The 22,293-nt window shown below is 40.8% G+C and overlaps 1 protein-coding gene across 6 annotated transcripts in view; it reads left to right on the top strand.

Annotated features, from left to right (window-relative positions):
* Positions 1-22,293, top strand: part of MYLK (myosin light chain kinase) — a 272,240-nt gene that overhangs the window by 71,253 nt on the left and 178,694 nt on the right. For all 6 annotated transcript variants that reach the window (XM_072985155.2, XM_072985164.2, XM_072985149.2 and 3 more), the window contains one exon: positions 18,879-19,086. In XM_072985155.2, the coding sequence (XP_072841256.2) occupies positions 18,879-19,086 (208 nt within the window). The remainder of the gene's footprint in view (positions 1-18,878; positions 19,087-22,293) is intronic.

A 22,293-nucleotide genomic window follows, 5' to 3' on the forward strand; every position in this document is an offset into this window, starting at 1 on the left:
AGTGAGATGTAGATATTTTAATATTGGGAACCACAGTAGTATCAATTCAGTAAATCAGTACCTATTTTGGAAATAGAAGCAGGCGGGGGGGGGGGGTTGGGGGTTGCCTCTAGGCTTTCCAAAACAATGAAAGCCTTCAGTTATTCTTCAGGAATCTCTCTTCCTGTGCCAGAGATTGTTTCTGAAATCGATACTATAGTGTATCATAGTTTTTCTGGCATGTTGCTGAACTGATTGATAGGTGGTTTAATTGTTTTGTCTTGAATGAGCTAATTGCATGCATTATGTTATAAAAAAAAAATTCAGACTATATTCATGGAAAATTACAGGTGGTATTGGAAGTTCTTTGTCACTATCCCAGGTTTCATTTTGACATTTAAGCAGTAAAGGATTTTTAAAGCATTTAAAATATGTCCTCAAGACAAAGAGGGGAAACTTTTCATGACTTCCTTCCGCTTATATCTGTTTGGGAAATATGAGTTTACTTTATTAACATACAGTAATTGCTAGGGTGCAAATCTCTTGGGGAAACATAATCACTGGAGGAAAAGTGTGTTAGTTGATTAATATCTAGTTTACAAGGAATATGTTACTTAATATCTTGTTCAGTGATTTTCAGACATGGGTCTCCAGATGTTCTTAGACTAAAATTGCCGAAAACCTCCTCTACCAGCTGTGCTGGCCAGGATTCCTGGGACTTGTAGTCTAAGAACATCTGGAGACCCAAGGCTGAGAACCACTAATCTAGTTTGATCCAATGAGACTTTAGTTACCTTTAGAAGCTGAGAAACTGTGTTCTTTAAACACATGCAGAATGAGAAAATCCTGCCCTTCCCCCTCCATTGCCATTTACATTCATCTTTTGTGGAAGGTGACTTTTTGAAGATGAGAGCTTCTTTTCTCTCTGAAGGTACTCCATGCTGTTCAGAATATTTATTTTCCAGACTTATAAACTTCCCCAAGGGATTCATTTCATCAAACATATTCTCCTTTGCAGAATATCACCCCCTTCGTGGTTATCGGGTGATTAAAAGAACAGCTCATATCGTCCTCTTCTTCATACATTTCCTGAAATCAATGAGTCAATGCCAGAATAAAGCTTTATTAAACCACTAAAATCCTGCAGAATATGTCTTCAGACTGAAGATCTTGAAGGTAGAGAGCGGGGACAGAAAAGCTGATAAATCATCCTGGCTTTATATTGAAATCTCAGGGCTTTACACCTTAAAGCTCAAAGACAGTGGCTGAAATTTTATGGAACTCAAGTGAGGGATCAGAGTTCATCTCAGGGGATGTAGCCTGAGTTATCTTACTCCGTTTCTATACATAAAGATTGGCCATTTCCTCAGCATCTTCTCCACTGCCTCAAATTGAAGCACGTAGCTCCTCTTTGACAGAGAATAGAAGCACCCAGAAATGGAGGAATCCTGCTTAGTTCAGTTGGTACACTAGTTAGTGAAGCAATGGGTTAGAGCCAAATTAAGAATATTATTTTACAGTCAAAGGAAAGCAAAGTGTTGTTTATATACCACCCCATAGCACTTAAAGCATTCTCTGGGCAGTTTAGGGGTGAGATGGGAGATAGAGTTGAAGGGGATAATTTCTTCCTTCCAAAATACAGAGATGATTTAGGGTTAAAAAATACACATTTTTATTCTGCAAGAATATGTTTTTTATAAATTGTTGGATTGTTGGTATTCCTTTCGCGCAACACGAGAAGGCCATGGGGGGGAGGGAGAAGAAAACTTGTCATCTGTCCCTAGATAATATGTAAAATATCTTCACCTCAGCTCTAACTTAGATGCTTGTCAATGCTTCCTTCTTATAAATAGGGCTTGTATCCATTAGATATCAGTGTTAGTCAGCATTCATCACACTCATTATTTGTGGAATTAAGGATTTCTGGCAAATGTTTGTTTTCGTTTTAAATCAAGAACTTTCTATATGTATTTAAATTCCCTGGAAAGATGAAATGGAAACCTCTACAGAAACAGAGGATTAGTGTACCTCTATTTTATATCCAGATTCTAGTTGAAAGAATGAATAGAAAAATCATATGTATATACCTATGATACAGGGTTGCACAAATAAACAACATAAAGTCCTGGGCACTGTAAGATGTAGTTGAGGAAATAAGAAAAAATTAAATGCCTGTGTGAAGTCATTGTGTTGCTGCCTGCAAAAAACACCCATTTCATATTTCATAGTATATGTCAACTTTTCTGTTAGAAGACCAAGACACTCATATGCTTGTATTAGAATGATTCGTCATGACTTTTCATCCAAAACTATTTTTTAAACTTCTGAAAATGTTAATATTTTCATGGTACAAAATTCTGAAATATCCAGCCAGGTTCATTGCTTTGGAACAGTGGATATAATGAAAAGTACATTTTTCTTCTAATGTAAGTGAACAAAAATAATGGTGTGAAGGAAGGGAAAACCCCTTTTGCCCCTTTGAAAAAAAAATAGAAAATCATTACTCCTGTGTGGGAAATGTGAAGTTGAAGTCCTTCCAAAGGAAAGTTGACGTTTTTTGAATTGGCAAACCATTGCCATTGAAATCTTTTTAAAAGATCATGATGAATACTTTCATAACAGGTTCCAAAAATACAAAAGCTGGTGTTAATAGCCTTTCATCAGCAATGATGCTGAACAGCTGCATGTCATTTTGTGTCCTGCTTTTCCAGCAGTCAAGTCTGGGTGACCTAAATTTGGCATTATAATTTCATTGACACAATTGCCTTGTGAGATAGGTTAGGCTGAGGTCTGACGAATTGTACAAGACCATACGGTGAGATTCCTTGGATGAGCAGGAAATTGCTTGCAGACCTCTGCAGCCCAGAATGTGAGAGAAACAAGGCTCTGTTTACTATGCCACACTAGTTTACTCTCTCATTATAGCATAGGTTGCATTAACTAGAGAAGGGAAAAATTGGTCAAGAGGAAAAGATTATTCACTTCTTTGTGCACATACATGAACATATATTGATGTGTATGCATGTAATATGTGTATGGGTCCTAGATCAAATCAAGCCTTAAATTACCTCTGGAGCAAAAACGTTGAAATTGTGTCTGTCCTATTTTGGGCACATTGTGAGAAGGCAGGATTCTCCTGAAAAGACAATAATACTGGGAAAAATGGAAGGTAGCAGGAAAAGACAACAAATGAGATGGACTGACTCCCTAAAAGAAACCACAGGCTTAACTTTACAAGAGCTGAGCAGGGCAGTTGATGAAAGGGCATTTTGGAGATCACTCATTCATGGGGTTGTTGTAAGTCAGAGGCGATGTGATGGCACATAACAACAAATTTAGCAACACATTCCCAACATACAAGTAGTATAACAGGCATACAGCCTAAGCAGGATGAGTTTGTACTCCTTGAAGCAAAAGGATTGGAAGTGTAGTGATATTTTCTGAAAACCTTGTTGGCACAAAACATGAAATCATTTTGTGCCTGTAACCAGAGTTTGAAATATTTACTATAAAAGGCTGAATTAAGATTTCTGTTAAAGGAAGCCAAAACCTAGTTTAAGCTAAATGTATGTTAGTGGGTAAACGTCATTGCTTCAGCTGAAGATTAAAGCAGACATTTAAATTGTTTGTTTTAAAGGAAAACCTTAGGAAAACTATGCATGTTACTATGGTTGATATCCCATTCCTCAGTGGCATTTTGATGTTTACTCTCGGCTAGTTTTGAAGTTAATCGTAGCTTCCACAACCAGGCATTTTCTTGATGCCTTGGACTACAAATTACACGACAAATGGCAGGGTTTTGTATTTTAGCAAATCTGGAAAGTGTCAAACAAGAGGAGGATGGTGCCTGAAGGGTAAATCTTGCTGCTTTTTGGTTTAAGATTTGTCACTGAAGTGATAATGCTTTCCTGAGCCAAAGTGAAATCAAGGCATGTGCTCTGAGAAAATATAGCCCCTTCCCATTTTTCTCTTGAGTGCATGTGGAGATTAGTCCAGTGTCTTTTCCTCCCTCTTTTTCTTTTTCCTACACACATATGCATATCTCACACCCTGTACTGTTGTTATTGCTTTATAAAATATATACTGTAGTAGACGTTTTGTTAACTAGATCTCAACATGTTGGTATATCTAATTTATTAAAAATCTCTAGTGATCACATTTTTGATAGAAAGCATATGGAGTAATGGTAAATTGCATTCAACTTGCATTTGATCTTCATCCTGAAATGCGAATTTTGGGCAGCCAATCTGTTGGATACATTTTAACCTGAGATTTTACATATATAAAAACAGGCAGACATCCCTGTGATTTTATTGTGCTTGTATGCTTTGAATGGTAAGCGGCTGTAATTGTGAAGGCAGACAGCAGTAAAAAGGTCACGAAAGAAGGTAGGGATGGAATAAGCAGACTGCCTGGAAAATAAAGTGTAAAGAAATTAGTGGCTTCAAATAACAAATTATATGGCAAGGATCAGCTGCTAGGCCTAGGAGAAAAAGCCAAACCATGAAGCAGGCAAAACAAAGCACACGAAATGCCCTGGAGTGAAAGTAAGATAAATTTGAGGCAGGCACTGAGTGAGGCAAGGGTACCAAAGGAAGTAAGTTTAAGTACTTTCAGGTCAACACAGTGTGTTATGGACTGAAACCTTTTGGAAACTAAGGATTTAGGACTAATAGCTACTTAGATATTTAACTTATATGCAGAATACACCATGCAAAAGGCTGGGCTGGAGGAATCCCAAACCGGAACTAAGATTGCCGGAAGAAATGCCAACAACCTCAGATATGCAGATGATACCACTCTGATGGCAGAAAGTGAGGAGGAATTAAAGAACCTCTTAATGAGAGTGAAAGTGGAGAGTGCAAAAAATGATCTGAAGCTCAACATCAGAAAAACTAAGATCATGGCCACTGGTCCCATCACCTCCTGGCAAATAGAAGGGGAAGAGAGGGAGGCAATGATAGATTTTACTTTCTTGGGCTCCATGATCACTGCAGATGTTGACAGCAGCCACGAAATTAAAGGACGCCTGCTTCTTGGGAGGAAAGCAATGACAAATCTAGATAGCATCTTGAAAAGCAGAGACATCACCTTGCCGACAAAGGTCCGCATAGTCAGAGCTATGGTTTTTCTAGTAGTGATGTATGGAAGTGAGAGCCGGACCATAAAGAAAGCTGACCACTGAAGAATTGCTGCTTTTGAATTGTGGTGCTGGAGGAGACTCTTGAGAGTCCTCTGGACTGCAAGGAGAACAAATCTATCCATTCTGAAGGAAATCAACCCTGAGTGCTCACTGGAAGGACAGATCTTCAAGCTGAGGCTCCAGTACTTTGGCCATCTCATGAGAAGGGAAGACTCCCTGGAAAAGACGCTGATGTTAGGAAAGTGTGAAGGCAGAAGGAGAAGGAGACGACAGAGGGCGAGATGGTTGGATAGGGTCACCGAAGCTACCAACATGAATTTCACCCAACTCCGGGAGGCAGTGGAAGACAGGAGGGCTTGGCGTGCTCTGGTCCATGGGGTCATGAAGATTTGGATACGACTTAACGACTAAACAACAACAAGCTACTTAAAAACCGGCTAACTTAACAAACTTTTTTTTTGCACATAATCTACATTTAATAAGCATTTCTGACTCTCAGTATTATCGGAGACCCTAGATTATGTCACTTCCAACTGTCTCTCATGCAGCTCTATCTCAATATGATACCAGGCATACATTTGCATGTTTAAAATTTATTTAAACACTGTGACTTTCTTTGCTAATATCGGAGGTTGGATGAAGAAGATGTGTGGTATACCTCTAAATTTGTAGCTTTAGTTCTGCAGAAATAATTGAAAACATCTGCACTTAACAATAAAATACAGAAAATGCTGCTTTTATTCTGTGGTGACTAGTGGTAGCATAAACCCCTGTGCAAGAGCGGTACTGGTTTCTTGTAAAGAAGCTTGGAAAATAGTGAGATAATTGTCAACAGTGATCTGCAGCTGCTGTCTGCTTTCCAGCTAACATACCATGTCTTTTATAGATAGATCGTAAATACTTCTCAGTTGGATATACCATAAATGTAGGATTAGTTGGAGCTTCTCCACTCATCCTTGTAGCAATTTCTGTATTTATTGGAAAAACCACAACTTCCACAATGGTGGTTCATTGCTTTGACTGCAGGATCTTTTGAAATATGTCTGTCTGTCTTTGCTTTACTGTTGCCCACATCCTTCTGTATTTTATCAGCTCGTTTATCTTTTCTCATTTTTAATGATGAGGAATTCCTACTGTTTAATAGAAGTTGGGAAACAAAGATCTATGGAACAAGGGCATAAATTTGAGAGAAGAGAAAAGGTGATTTAGGGTTAAGAGGAATATAGGTTCAACAACAGAGGGGCTTCTCATATTCACTGATAACATTTGAGGTTATCCCATAATTGTATTCTCGAAGGCTTTCACGGCTGGGATCTGATGGTTGTTGTGGGTTTTTTGGGCTCTTTGGCCATGTTCTGAAGATTGCTCTTCCTGATGTTTTGCCGGTCCTCTGAAGATGCCGGCCACACAGACTGCCGAAACGTCAGGAAGAACAACCTTCAGAACACGGCCAAAGAGCCCAAAAAACCCACAACAATAATCATTATCCCATAATTCATTTTGGAAACAGCCATTCTCTCTAATTGTCAAAGATGCCATGTGAAGAATTATAGATTAATTGTACTGGAAGGGGCTTCTGGGGTTATCTCATTTAATCTGAAAATTCAGGAGATCTACAGTTAAAGCACCCCTGCTAGATTGTGATCCAACCTCTGCTTAAAATCTCAAATACTGTAAAGGAACTTCCATCACTATACATGTCAGTTGGCTGGATAGTTCAGGGAGTTAGGTATCTGGTTGCAGAGTCAGAGGTTGGGCATTTTAATTCTCCACTGTGACCTACCTTGTATGGCCTGGGACAAACTGTGCATTCCCAAGGTGCCCCCCCCCAAGAAGAAAGTAATGGTAAACCACTTCTGTGTATTCCCCACCTAGAAAACCCTAAAAAGATTTGCCATAAGTCAGAATTGACTCACTGCCACACAGTCATTATGCATGTCAAACAACGTTTAACTGGCAGGAACCTCTTCATAACGTTCAGTCAAAATCCTCTTCTAATTTGAATCCATTGGTTTGTGTTTTACTCTCTGGAGCCACAAAAAATAAACTTCCTCTATTTTCCATTTAGCAGCCTTTCAAATACTGTATTAGAAAATTGTAACCCTATCTCCTCTCAATTTCTTCTTCATGGTCTCTGTGAACACATACCAATGGGACTATTCTCCACATGAGCAGAACACCTAGGAACTTTTTAGAGCTGAGCTGGAGTGTTGGAGGAGGGAGGGGGTCCACCCTCTCATTGAGCTCAGTTTCTTTCCATCCATCGTTAGCTGCAGACATCTTGGAACTTGTCTCGTCTGTCTTCTCCTCTCAATAGTAGCATCATCTCATGAACATTTTACCAGTTTAAAAAAAAGTAAGTGTAGCCTGATGTCACTTGTTTTTAAGAAACATGTACTGGCTCTTCGTAATCACAGTGTTCCTTTGTAAGTACTTACAAAACAGACTGTTGAATTCTCTCTTTCCAAGTATCAGCATTGTTGAACAATCTGTAGGTGTTCAGGGCCTCCTTTTTCTCCTGGAGATAACACTTATCTGTCTCCACTCTTCAGGGACCTCATCTTTTTTCCAAAAATTCTCAAATATTATAGACAGAACCTTTGAGATTATATCCTGATTTTTCATAGAATTTTTCAATGAAGGAGCAAGGTGAAATAAATCTAATCGCTAACCAATCCTTTTCAGTCTGAACCAATTTGCTTTTATATCTTTCTGTTGATAAAAAGCCTACTGTTATCTAAATAGCTAGTTATGTTCCTATTACTAGTTGCAAGATGAGAAACAGAGAAGCAATAGAAAGATGGTTCTGCTCTTACTATCACAAGCCAGTGAAAATGTCTTTGAAATGTAGACTTATAACAGAAACTGAGTTTAACACTGTCTGATCTGCATTTTTGGTGCATCTCTTCAAAATTTGCATTCATGGACCAGGCAGTAAGTGCACATGGCGATGCTTGGAGTCATTAGTTGGGACAATGATGTTGACTTCTGTCATCACAGTTTCAGAATGGGGTGCTTGTTTAAGGGCATGTTCAGCTACTGCTGATTTTTCCGGTTGTTTTAATTTGCAGTGTCTCTCATGTTCTTTGATTCTGGTGTGAATGCTGCGTTTTGTGGTCCCAATATATACCTGTCCACAACTGCAAGGTATCCGGTATACTCCTGCAGTGGTGAGGGGGTCCCTTTTGTCCTTTGCTGACCGTAACATTTGTTGTATTTTTGTGGTGGGTCTGAATACTGTTTGTAGGTTCTGTTTTTTCAAAAGTTTCCCCATGCAGTCCATGACCCCTTTGGTGTATGGCAGAAATACCTTATTTTTGGGTTGCTGTTTTTCATCTTCCGTTTGGTGTTGTTTTCTTGGTAGTAGCTGAACATGCCCTTAAACAAGCTGGACATGAAATTCTATTTCAAAATACTGTACTGAAGTACTGGACAACACCAGCAATCTATATGTTAGACTGCATAGGGAAGCAATTGAAATCCATAAACATAAACAAAACTTCAACAGGAAAGAAGGCCTAAAACTAAACACACCCTGGCACCCCATTCTGAAAAATACAACCCGCAAAAGGTCAGCGAACTCTTACCTAGCCACAAGAGCCAGAGAACAACCTTCAGAACACAGCCAAAGAGCCCGAAAAACCCGCAACAATCATTAGATCTCAGCCATGAAAGCCTTTGTGAATACAAAAACACCTTACCTTTGCATTGTCTTCTGTCTCCCCCTCTGCAGGGGAGCGGGAGGCAGCTTTCAGTTTGTTAATACAGTGGTGCCCCGCATAGTGAGGTTAATCCGTTCCGGATTAACCGTCGCTATGGGGAAACATCGCTATACGGAACGGAAAAACCCATTGGGGCCCAAAATGGGGCCCAAAACTCACGGTTCTGCAACGTTTCCCCCATTCAGCTGCCATTTTCGCGCCCTCGTTAAGCGAGGGCTGGGCGCGAAAACGCTGCATGCGACCATTTTGGGTGTCCGGCGGCCATTTTGGAACCGCCAAACAGCTGTTTTTAAAAATCGCTATGCGAAAATCGGTAAGCGGAATGCTTACCAATCGTCGCAAAGCGATTTTCGGCCATAGAAAGCATCGGTATGCGATCGCATTAGCGATCCCAAAAAACAGATCGCTATGCGAATTCGTTGTTAAACGGTGCGCTCGTTATGCAAGGCACCACTGTATCTGCTTGGATCCTGGAGTGGTTAAGTGACAGCCATCCATTCACTTTGTTTTAGTTCCAAGACTCACTCATGTTCACACATGCTGGAACTGAACCAAAACAGTGCGCTTCTATAGGCACCTAAAAAGTAGCCCCAAATGGTCCAAAAAGATGTGGCTAGACAAAGGTAAGGGATGGGCTGGTCTTTGATTGCCCATATGTCATGTAGTCACCAGGAAAAGGACCAAACCAGGAAAAGGACCAAATCAATCTATTCTCAATGCGGAGCAAACCATGAGACAAATCCACTTCTGATTGTACTCTAAGTGTACATTTGGAGTATTTGGTATTATTAGTATCAATCAATCATTTCTGAGCATGGGAATTTGGGAAGCTATATCTCGAATGTAATTAGTTACAGTTATCTGCCCAAGGCCCCTCATACTATTGTTACAGTTACGATTTTAAGAAATATTTCTTTATTTTTTAACCTCTTAGAAATAAATAAAATAATTGTGGTTCTTGCAACTTTGAATGTTACAAATTCTGGCTTGTAGTAAAAACACTTTTCTTTCTGCCTTATTACTAGAATGCCTGCAACAGAACATGATCTGGAACTTGAACTATGTAATTTTCATCTTCTGTCATTTCACAAGGCCAGATGACTGTAACCCGAAGTGTTAATACATAGCTACAGTTGTATTACAAAAGGAGCAAAGTTTTTGTTTTATAACAAAATATATTTTGATGCTCAAAATATAAGAACTTATCTCTATTTGCAAAATAATTTGCTAAGGTATCTTCCAAAGCAATGATTTATTAAAATTTATTGGTTATCAGACAAGAAACTTTAACACCAGATGTAGTCAGTCAAAGTGGGATGTCTTCTGCTGCAATAAAATATGCATGTGATTGTCTCTTTGAAATGCATGATTGGCTTTGAATGATCTGGATTTTATGCCTATTGTGATAGAACGATGCTGTTAATCCAGCCATCTAAAATCTAGATCAGACAGCTGAATTAGATTTGTTAGTTTATTCTTTTGGTAGCAAACATCCTGTTCTCAGAGTATGTCACTTTGTGTCACACTGGAAATGTGATTTCATTGAAAACTTTAATTGATAGCTAAGGCCTATTGACAAAGATGAGTGCTGGCAGAAGTATGTGTTGTATATTTAATTTAATTCCATTCTCTTTTATGACAGAGAGCTGTATGTACCAGGAAAAAAACTAATATCCGAATTCCATCTCTGCCTGCTGCATGTTAAAGTCCACATTGTAGACTGAAAAACATTGTTCGCCAAGTGATTGGGTTGAGAAACCTGTACCATGCAGGAAGCAAGGGCAGCAATTTCCATTGCAAACATTTTGGGTCTTTTCCAATAGGTATGTTTTCAAAAAGGTTAGGAAATCCTTAATGGACAGTCTCAGGCAGGTTGCAGGCCCAATGCCAATCTGTTTGGCAGTCTTAGGGCTGGACCCCTCACAAGCAAACATCAGGAAGAAAGACAAGAAGAGAATTCCCCCCCCCCGCCACTCTCCCTAAATGCAACATTGTGTTCCACTGCCAAATAATAATAATAAGAAGAAGAAGAAGAAGAAGAAGAAGAAGAAGAAGAAGAAGAGAAGAAGAAGAATGGCTTCTATATTTTATCTTCATCAATTTTAAACATATCCTACCTTGTTTAAACTCATTTAGTAGTTCACAGCTGCTTACAGCATTCATCTATATCTAAAACAGATTTTCCCCTTACCTTAGTTCTTAATTGTTGCAGCAAGTGTTTACTTAAACTTGATTTCTTCCTAACTTCCTTCCAGGTTTATTGGTTGCAGATAAGACTTTTTTTTTGGGGGGGGGGGGTGAATGGCAAATCATTTTGGTCTTGTTGTTTTTTTAAAGGAATATTTGGAAGGAATCTTGATGGTCCACAAATTTGATGGGAGGGTGCTTGTATAGTCTGGGGGGAACATTTGATGCCAACTCCTGAACTAGAGGCTATTGCTATGCATACTAAGATCTACAGTATATCCATGGTGGAAGAAGAGGCATCTGAATCAAAACTGTAATTCTGTAGCATTACTCTGGTGGACAGAGTCCCTGAAGAACTTTGGATAGAGGCTCGTAACATTGTACAGAAGGCAGCAACAAAAACCATCCCAAAGAAAAGGAAATTCAAGAAATCAAAGTGGCTGTCCAACGAGGCTCTACAAATAGCAGAGAAGAAAAGGGAAACAAAATGCAAGGGAGATAGGGAAAGTTACAGAAAATTGAATGCAGACTTCCAAAGAATAACAAGGAGAGACAAGAGGGCCTTCTTAAATGAACAATGCAAAGAAATAGAGGAAAATAACAGAAAAGGAAAAACCAGAGATCTGTTCAGGAAAACTGGAGATATTAGAGGAACATTTTGTGCAAAGATGAACATGATAAAGGAAAAAAATGGGAGGGACCTAACAGAAGCAGAAGACATCAAGAAGAGGTGGCAAGAATACACAGAGGAATTATATCAGAAAGATTTGGATATCCTGGACAACCCAGACAATGTAGTTGCTGACCTTGAGCCAGACATCCTGGAGAGTGAAGTCAAGTGGGCCTTAGAAAGCCTGGCTAACAACAAGGCCAGTGGAGGTGATGACATTCCAGTTGAACTATTTAAAATCTTAAAAGATGATGCTCTTAAGGTGCTACATTCAATATGCCAGCAAGTTTGGGAAACCCAACAGTGGCCAGAGGATTGGAAAAGATCAGTCTACATCCCAATCCCAAAGAAAGGTAGTGCCAAAGAATGCTCCAGCTACCGCACAATTGCACTCATTTCACACGCTAGCAAGGTTATGCTCAAAATCCTCCAAGGTAGGCTTCAGCAGTATGTGGACCGAGAACTCCCAGAAGTACAAGCTGGATTCCGAAGGGGCAGAGGAACTTGAGACCAAATTGCTAACAAGCGCTGGATTATGGAGAAAGCCAGAGAGTTCCAGAAAAATATCTACTTCTGCTTCATTGACTGTGCAAAACCTTTTGACTGTGTGGACCACAACAAACTATGGCAAGTCCTTAAAGAAATGGGAGTGCCTGACCACCTTGTCTATCTCCTGAGAAACCTATATGTGGGACAGGAAGCTACAGTTAGAACTGGATATGGAACAACTGATTGGTTCAAAATTGGGAAAGGAGTATGACAAGGCTATATATTGTCCCCCTGCTTATTCAATTTATAAGCAAAATACATCATGCGGAAGGCTGAGGAATCCCAAACCGGAATTAAGATTGCCGGAAGAAATATCAACAATCTCAGATATGCAGATGATACTACTCTGATGGCAGAAAGTGAGGAGGAATTAAAGAACCTTGTAATGAGGGTGAAAGAAGAGAGTGCAAAAAACGACCTGAAACTCAACATCAAAAAAACTAAGATCATGGCCACTGGTCCCATCACCTCCTGGCAAATAGAAGGGGAAGATATGGAGGCAGTGACAGATTTTACTTTCTTGGGCTCCATGATCACTGCAGATGGAGACAGCGGCCACGAAATTAAAAGACACCTGCTTCTTGGGAGGAAAGCGATGACAAATCCTGACAGCATCTTAAAAAGCAGAGACATCACCTTGCCAACAAAAGTCTGAATAGTCAAAGCTATGGTTTTTCCTGTCATGATGTATGGATGTGACAGCTGGACCATAAAGAAAGCAGACCGCCGAATAATTGATGCCTTTGAATTGTGGTGCTGGAGGAGGCTCTTGAGAGTCCCCTGGACTGCAAGGAGAACAAACCTATCCATTCTAAAGGAAATCAACCCTGAGTGCTCACTGGAAGGACAGATCCTGAAGCTGAGGCTCCAGTACTTTGGCCATCTGATGAGAAGAGAAGACTCCTTGGGAAAGACCTTGATGTTAGGAAAGTATGAAGGCAAGAGGAGAAGGGGATGACCGAGGATGAGATGGCTGGACAGTGTCTGCGAAGCAACCAACATGAAATTGACAGAACTCCGGGAGGCAGTGGAAGACAGGAGGGCCTGGCGTGCTCTGGTCCATGGGGTCACGAAGAGTCAGACACGAATAAACGACTAAACGAAACTAAACTCTGAGATTATAAAATTAGCATTGCAAACAGGGCAAAGGATTCTATCCTACTGTGTCTGCCAGCTAATAGAACTGACATTGATGCAGGAACAGATTCCCTTTGCTTTTATATAGTACTGTACATCTCTTGAAGTGCCTAATCTGTTCTTGGGGCACTCCTGGAGCATATTTAGAGACTATACATGGACGTTCGTGGGGTAAAAGTCCTATTGCATGAGAAGTCTGGAACCCTGGAATTTTTCCTGTGCATTTCAGGCCACAGTTTGGTAGACTCCTTTTCCTATTATAATCTTTTTCTTTGTAAGAGTTTTGAGAGAGGGATAATTAAAATGTCATAGTATTCAGAAAATATCAGTGGAGTAGTAGCTGTAGCTGAATCTAAAAAGTTCAACCTCTCCTTATGACATTGTGTGTTATACTTTACTGCCTGGTACAGCATGTCTTGCTATGTCTCATTGGGCTTATGAGCCACTGCATTACAGCCTTTCTGCAAAAGTTCAAGGTCTTTTGTTGTTTCAAAAGGTCTTGGAATTTTTGTACATAGCTTATTCCTTTTTAATCTTCTGCTAGCTTCAGGATTAAATCAGAAACAGTTAGTCTCAGGCACTGATTGAAAATATGTCCAGATTCTTCACTTATCTGGACTGTTTAAAAACCAAGTCCATAATGCTATCATGTATTGGACGTAATAAATGCATAAACACAAGAGAACAGTGTTCAGTTCATTCATTTTGTTTGTTAGAAACTTTATTTTTCTTTGTTGGTTATTGCACTCAAGATGCAGTCCTAAATATGTTCAGGCAGTCTACCCCAGTTGCAACTTCGCACTGGATTTTAGCCATAATATGGCAAATGAGTGTTTCCCATACCTACTAAATGCCTCAACATAATGGCTGAAGAGGATACGTAGCCGTTGGCTGCAGCTCAGTCCCTATCATAGATCCAGTTGCATACATAACATACAGCTTTCTTTTTTTCAAGCAATGTATAGTGTTAATAAGTCCTTAGCTAAAAGCAAGTTGGATTTAAATCTTTTCTTACTTGCTTTCAGGTTGGAACTGATTCATAGTGACCCTAATTGGGCTTTCCAGGGAAGTGAGATATTTAAGGAGTAGTTTTCCTAGTTCTGGTTCCCCCAGTTAGCTTCCATGGCTGAGTGGGAATTTGAACACAGGCCTTCCGAATACTAACCCATCACCCTGTCCACTATACCACATTAGATAGCCTTGCTTTCCTTTAGGACAGTGGTTCTTAACCTTTGTTACTCAGATGCTTTTGAACTGCAACTCCCAGAAACCCCAGTCAGGACAGCTGGTGGTGAAGGCTTCTGGGAGTTGCAGTCCAAAACTCCTGAGTAACCCAAGGTTAAGAACCAGTGCTTTAGGAGACTCTTATTTGCATCAGAGTGAAAAGATACCCCCCACCACCACTTGTGCTGTAGAAGCTAGGTAAAAAGTGGAAAGGACTGTAAATAAGAATGCCAGCCATATTCTGCAGAGCATTAAATAAACATATAAATCCTCACCCAGCTGTTGTTAATGCATTATTAAAGGCAGATGTTTCTGAAAAGCTGGGAAGAGTTACATGAAAAAAATATTTTTATATTTATATGAAAACCTGTTGCAGTTCTGGAAGGGTTCCATTGGCATCTGACTGAGGTAGCTAGGAATTTGTTTGAGAATCACCTGACATTTTTATGGCTGTGGTGCACCTTTTTTCAGTGCAGGGTTTGGTTCATTGAGAAATGTGCTCGGACGTCCAGCCTGAAATGTAAATCTTCACAACAGTGTAAATCACTAGTTGTCTTTTTTAAAGGGGTAGAATCCTAAAGCCCCAGATCAACTAAAGCCCCAGATCAACAGAAGAAAGAGGGTAGAATAATTAAATGCATAATTATGTGAATTGGTCTCTCTATCTCTCATTTCCCAAGGAAGAATTTTCTCATCCTTTTGGATAAATATACCATACCTGCACTTCTCCTTAATACATTGATGCCTCTAAAAAAAAGAAGCATATGGGGAAAAATTGAAAAATAACTTACGAAGGATGGAGAGCCAAAGGATGGTCAAAGAGTCTGTGTAACATCAGTAACTGAAGAACTGGATAAGAAAGGCATCGTATGGTCCAGCTGGAGCTAAGGGAAATAAGATAAAAGCTACAGAGATACATTTACTGTCAATGAAACAAGAATATTCCAAACACATTTTAGCATAGCATCCAAAAAGAACTGGTACATTATTTTGTGGCCTGTATGTCATTTAACAGTGGACTGCGTGCCAGGAAAAAAATGAAGTTGCAGGGAACAAGCCAGCCTAGATTGGTTTGTTTGGGGATGGGTGTGTTGTTTGAGCCTTCTTGTATAGTCGGACTGTAGTTTCCACATCCTTCATCCTTGGTTGTGCTGTCCATCAGAAGGGCTGCACGCTCTGCATTCCTGGTTTTGTTAAATCAACTCCTCCTCCTTAAAGCACCTCTGACGTTGCCCCTTTTTATCCATGCTTTTTACTGCTTTTGACATACTACAAGATCAGACCTGCATTACTATGCGTGCCACCTGCAGAGCCTTAGAAACCTGAAGAATCTCAGTAGGGCCCACAGTTGTGCTTTTGATGTGCTGATGAGAAAATGACAAAGATTTCTTGTGGTATCTTTTATATATAATGACTCAGAACTAAAACCTTCTTATTACTAAAGTGACAGGAGAGTCCTTTGCAGGCTATCCTCTGCAGCGACCCCCTAAATGCTGGCTCCTTACCTTTCAGCGAAACACCTAAAGCTTTGTAGGCCAGCTCCGTTTCCCTGCAAGGGGGATCAGTTTCCACAAAGGTTTCAGCCCTGCTTTCCATTAAAAGAGGATATTTTCACTTGGTACGCGAAGGAAATATTTCCCAGCTGGGCAGAGGCTTCACGTGCGTGTTCAACAGATATGTCTGTTGGTTGGAATGTGTTTTGCATTCTGTGGAACCTTTCCAATTAAGATCACAGCATGTTGGGCAAATGCGTGTGTGTGTGTGTGTTTGATGTGCCATCAAGTCCTAACGGACTTAATAATAACCCTAAACAGGGCTTTCATGGTAAGTGAGATATATAAGGAGTGGTTTTACCAGTTCCACCCTCCTGTGAGTTTCAGTGGCTGAGCAAGGATTTGAACCCAGGCTCCTAGGCCCTAGCCCATCACTCTGCCCACTACACCACACTAAGTATCCTATTATAACTGTACAGGATGTCATTTTACAGGTGCATTCCCATTTATCAGTCTTCTGCCTCTTTAGTTGTTCTTTGTAGTTGGTCAAGAGCCCAAGTCTTGACTTCACTACCTCCACTTCCCCCTCAACCTCTGCTTGTGTTTCAGTTCTATTTGTAATTAACATATGAAGTAATGTCTTTGTCTGATATCCCCTTTCAAGTGTGTGTGTGTGTGTGTGTGAGAGAGAGAGAGAGAGAGAGAGAGAGAAAGAGAGAGAGAGATCAATATGAGTTGTTGTCTTTGATTTAAAAAACGGAAACCAGAGTACATAAAAGTAGATAGAAGTCCAGCAGCAATTCATATTGCCCATTTCCCTTCCTCACCTGTAAAAAAAGAGACATTGGACTACATTAAATGTGTGAGAATACTTTTACCCCCAAAGCCCTGTTTATATTGCAGATCAAAATATCAACAGAATCAACACACTCTGAATCAAGGCATAATAGAGGGGCATCTTTCCTCCGCCCCGCCCCCCCCGTTTGCTTCTGACTTTGAATTTCTGCTTGACAATTTGCAATACCCTTTTGCTGACTGATCACTGGGCAACTTTGCATGGTACAATGGAAACAGTTCCACTCCACATCTTGCTGTTATTAAGAAGTTAACATTATTCTGCTGTTTATATACAGTATTGATATAGAAATCGGCATTGTTTCAAAAATAAGCCTTCACTTACTTTTCAACTCTCTTGACTCGTCGGCTACATTTTAAAGTCTGCAATCCTGAAATATGGGACCACAACTAGCATGAGGGGAGCATAGGAAGCTGACATACCCTTCATCAGATGCCTGGCCCATGTAGCTCAGTATACACTGATTACCAATGGCTCTCTAGGGTTTCAATAACCTGGAGCTGCTGGAATTAACACTTTGCACGCAAAATGTGTATTCTAAGAGTTAGAAAATACATGAAGATTAATTCTGTGGTTATAATTCAACATGGTATGCTTGTTAAGTCTATTTTTAAGGACACTAAAGTCTAAATCCTCTTCCTTATTTATACTGACATAATATAAATAACAACACATTTGTCTTAAGTTAAGAAATTACCATAGATACAATCTAATACCATGGTGAGTTCTGTGCCTCAGCTGATAATGTCTGCAGTGAGTTCTTTGGGGCAATCTGGCTGCAAAAGTTGTGCCATTGGCATAGTATGCAAGAGAATCTGGTCCTGAGATGCCTACAAGAGAGAGCATCTCCCACTATGCGTATTTGATCCTTATCACTGGTAGCCTTGCACAGTTTGTCCAGTTAGGATGACTGCTGTATTTAATTCTTCCCATATATTACAACTAGTACACAATTAATTATCTGTTGTACATTTTTAAATTGCATTTTGTATGTTTTAACCATATAATATGTTTTATGAGCTGCTCACCTGACTGTAATAAATAAATTCATTCATTCAATTAGGATGACTCACCTTGCTGGATCTGTTGAATCTATCGATTCATCTGGTGAAGCTTTCAAATTCCAAGTGTCATCATTTATGATTTTGCTTTGACAGACTAGGTAAATTTAAAAAAAAACACATACAAACTCAGAGACACTGGGTACTGATATTTTAAGGATCAAAGTTCACTACTGGCAGTCAAAAAAGGGAGTGCAAAAGGAGTATCTGTGAAAGTCACCTGGAGCTGTCAACTTCCATAGGTGATTAATCATTCTCATCATCTTAGAGTGGCATAGCTGAAGAGAATGAAATTGTTTCCTGAATTTTTCACACTCAGTATATCCTAGATGCCTTTATTATTTTTTTTAAAAAATGTACTGGTTGTGTCTTACATAAGGTAATCTGATCACTGCTTTTTCTAGATACCTTTTATAGATTCCATGCTATAATAAATGTATTTGTTTAGTTTCCTCTTCCACAAAATTAACATTTCATGTTGGAATGTATTCTAATATATTTGCTTTCTGAATCTGCTTTTCATAATTTCACATTTTTAAAGGGTTTAAAACTTTGCAAGAAAAAATGTTCAGCCTTGGGTGGGTGCCTGTTGGCCAAAATATATATAAAAATTTGCTAGTTTAATAGATTGATGCACCCAATAGTTTCTCCTCTCTCTCTCTCTTTTTTTTTGTTCTGATTTTTGCCATTTGGCTCTCAACAATTTGTATGTGTTTAACAGATACTACTTCAGAAAATACTTTCCACTGGCTTGCAAAGCATTCTGCATTTCTTCCAGATAAAGTCACTTTCTCTGTTTGTTTCTTCCTCTCCTTGGTTTTCTTCTCCCCGCTCATTCCTACACCTACCCTTTCTAGGTCAGAGGCAACCCAGAACCACAGATCACGTGGTACAGACATGGGCATCTTCTGATGGAAGGAGAGCGCTGTAAAGCAGATTGCAGCATTCGAGGACTTTTCACTTTGATAATCAAAGGGGTGGAAGAAGAAGATGGTGGCCCGTACACATGTGAAGCCAGAAATGCTGGTGGTCTTCGCCAGGTGACAGTGGAGTTAACAGTGGAAGGTGAGAATTAGGGATGCACGCATTACCATCCAATCAAATTTTTATCTGTTTGTTGTAACAATCGGGACTCTCACCTTGAGCACATTTGCAGGTGGCTGGAACTAGTTTGTTCTCAAGTTCTAGTAGGTATTTGTATTTTTCTAAATACAGTAAGTGGGGAGAGATTGTGAATTGGGAAAACAGAGGGCTGTGACTTGGGATGGGAGCACTAGAATTTGGGAATATGACAGGCCTTCCATGTGTAGGCAGTGTTTCATTTAGCTTCCTTCCTTCCTAGCTTCCTTTCTTCCTTCCTTCCTAGCTTCCTGCCTTCCTCGCCTGCCTGCCTGCCTGCCTGCCTGGAACCTTGTTCTCCCACCCTTTCATGAACCCCCTGCATCAGGGTTGCCCAGCTGATTCTTGTCCCTGGGTCCTCTGAAAGAAAGGCTGCTAATGCGGAGGTGTTAGTGGCACAGGAAATGCTGTTCTGGGCCACAGAGAAAAAGAAAAAGGCATATTATTGTACTTTGGCAGACTAAATGTGAGGTGGTTTGATTCCATAAAGGAAGATTGGAAAAGCTGAGTTTGGAAAAGCTGGGGAGGTCTGTTAATGATAGCCTGTTTTGGAGGTCATTCATTCATAGGGTTATTATAAGTTGCAGGCAGTTTGACACTACATGACAACAAACAGCAACAGCTACAACAGAACAGGCCTCTGTGGCAGAGTTTTGGTAGGCAGAGGAGTCAACTAACCAGGTCACCTGGAGACAGCAGGGGCAACATGGTGATAGACCAAGCCTCACTGGTAGTTGTATCTTCTCAGGACATGTTAGGCCAGGCTTCTGGTCTAGATAGAAGGCTGTTTTGATTGTGCGTAAATCAGGTTTCTCCCGTCAGAGAGCAAGTCTGTTTGGAGCTCAGGACACTGCCCCCTTGCCTGAACAGTGCAGAAAACCAGCTTCTCATTGTGTATGGTATATGTTTGTGTGTGTGTGTATTAAACACACTTCTCATTTCTTTTGGTTTTGTACTCCTGACTAGAGATGGCCATGACTCAAGTCACACTGCATTGTGTGTCTGACACCACGCAGTGCCGTAGCTGCCATGTGTTCCCCCTGTCCACCCCAGCTGCCCCCCCTCAGAAGCCTTCACATGCCACCTGGGTTGTCCTTTATCGCTGACTGCCCAGTCCAGGAAGGAGCTGGAGCTGCCCTTCCCCACCTCTTCAGGCAGCCGGCCACTCAATTGCTGCGCAGAGAGACTACCCATCCCACCTCCTTGCCTGAGTGGTTGGCTGCCAGAGGAGGTGGGGAAGGGCAGCCTGAGCTCCTTCCTGAGCTGGTCAGCCACTGAGAGAGGATTACCTGGGCAACTGGGGGTGTTTGGATAGAAGGTGTGGCAGCTGTGGTGCCTTGTGGTGCGAGTCATACAATGCAGCATGACCTGAGTCACTGGTTCTTAACCTTGGGTTACTCAGGAGTTTTGGACTGCAACTCCCAGAAGCCTTCACCACCAACTGTGCTGGCTGGGGTTTCTGGGAGTTGCAGTTCAAAAACATCCGAGTAATAAAGGTTAAGAACCCCTGACCTAAGTTGTGCCTATCTTTTGTTCTGACAATGCTTCCAATCCCCTTGTGGAGGAGGGGAGGTTCTGGCAATGTTTTTGGTGCTGTAATTACTTTTTGTATTATTTTCACATCATGGATTACAATGTTGATTTGGGGATGCATTTTGCACTGATTGCCTTGTGTGCTCAGATTGCTCATTACAGTTCTGAAGAAGAGATGTTTATGGGGGGGAGGAAAAAATTATGGCTGCTCCTATGTCTCTTCTTCAAGGAAAGTGGAGGAACTAAAGGTAAGGTCTTTTCCACCTGGACAAACCACACTGCTAGTGAGGAATACCTCTGGAGCTTTTGTTGTGAAAAACGGTTGATCCACTTGAACGTCATTGGCTGCTGACCCCACCTTCCAAAATGAATGCAGGTCTCTCAGTTTAGTAGGGGGGACTGGGTGATGGACTATATGCTTCCCTGCAGCATGAGCTAGGTAAACCTCCTGCCTCCTCCAGTCTGCTTTGTTACTGGTGAAAGTGATAAGGGATTGGTTTTGCTTTTTCTCTCATGCTAATGGACCCTACTCTCCTTCATGGATTGCTGCCTTGTCGTGGCGAAGGGGCTTGAGTAACTCAGAGAAGCTATGGGCTATGCCGTGCAGGGACACCCAAGACGGACAGGACATAGTGGAGAGTTCCAACTAAACGCAATCCACCTGGAGTAGGAAATGGCAAGCCACTCCAGTATCTTTGCCAAGAACGCCCCATGATCAGAAACAAAAGGCTAAAAGATATGACGCTGGAAGATATGAGGCTGAGAGAGTGGCTTGCCAAAGCCTCCTAGCATGCTGATGTTACAATAGGCACATCCTGATTCATAGCCAGAGCATGGTCACCCTACTGTTCTCTATTGCAACTGTGGAGTGGGAGGCTAAGGATGTTCAGAAAGTGTCTTTGCACTGTACTTACTCAAATGGTATGATGGCCATCAGCTTTAAAAGGAGAATCATCAAAGGATAGATAAATCAAAGTCTACTAATCTTGGCTATATATTACTTGCCCACAGTTGCTGGGCCATATGAGCTGGTGAATGCTGTTGCACTCGTGGACTTTAAGTGGGTAACTGGTAGGTCGCTGCATGAACAGAACTCTGAGCTAAATAGCTCTTAACTCTGATTCAACACAGCTTTTTAAAATGTTCTTATACAGTGGTGCCTTGCTTAACGGCTATGATCCGTTCCAGGAAAATCGCCATTAAGCGAAAACATCGTAAAGCGAAAAAAAAACCCATTGAAACGCATTGAAACCCCTTCAATGCGTTCCAATGGGGTCAAAACTCACCGTCCAGTGAAGATCCTCCATAGGGCAGCCGTTTTCGCTGCCTGTCCTGCGAGGAATCCATCCCAGAAAACAGCGGGGAGCCATTTGGTTCACCCGGTGGCCATTTTGAAACCGCCGATCAGCTGTTTTAAAATCGTCGTTTTGCAAAGAATCGGTTCCCGAAGCAGGGAACAGATCATCGCAGAGTAAAAAACCCCATTTAGACCATTGTTTTGCGATCGCAATTGCGGTCGCAAAAAGATCATCGTAATGCGGTTTCGTCGTAATGTGGGGCAGTCGTAAAGCGAGGCACGACTGTACAATGTTCAATTTACTTTTGCCTGGAAGTACTTGA

This window comes from Pogona vitticeps, chromosome 1, assembly GCF_051106095.1.
Source record: "Pogona vitticeps strain Pit_001003342236 chromosome 1, PviZW2.1, whole genome shotgun sequence".
NCBI classification, from domain to species: Eukaryota; Metazoa; Chordata; class Lepidosauria; order Squamata; family Agamidae; genus Pogona; species Pogona vitticeps.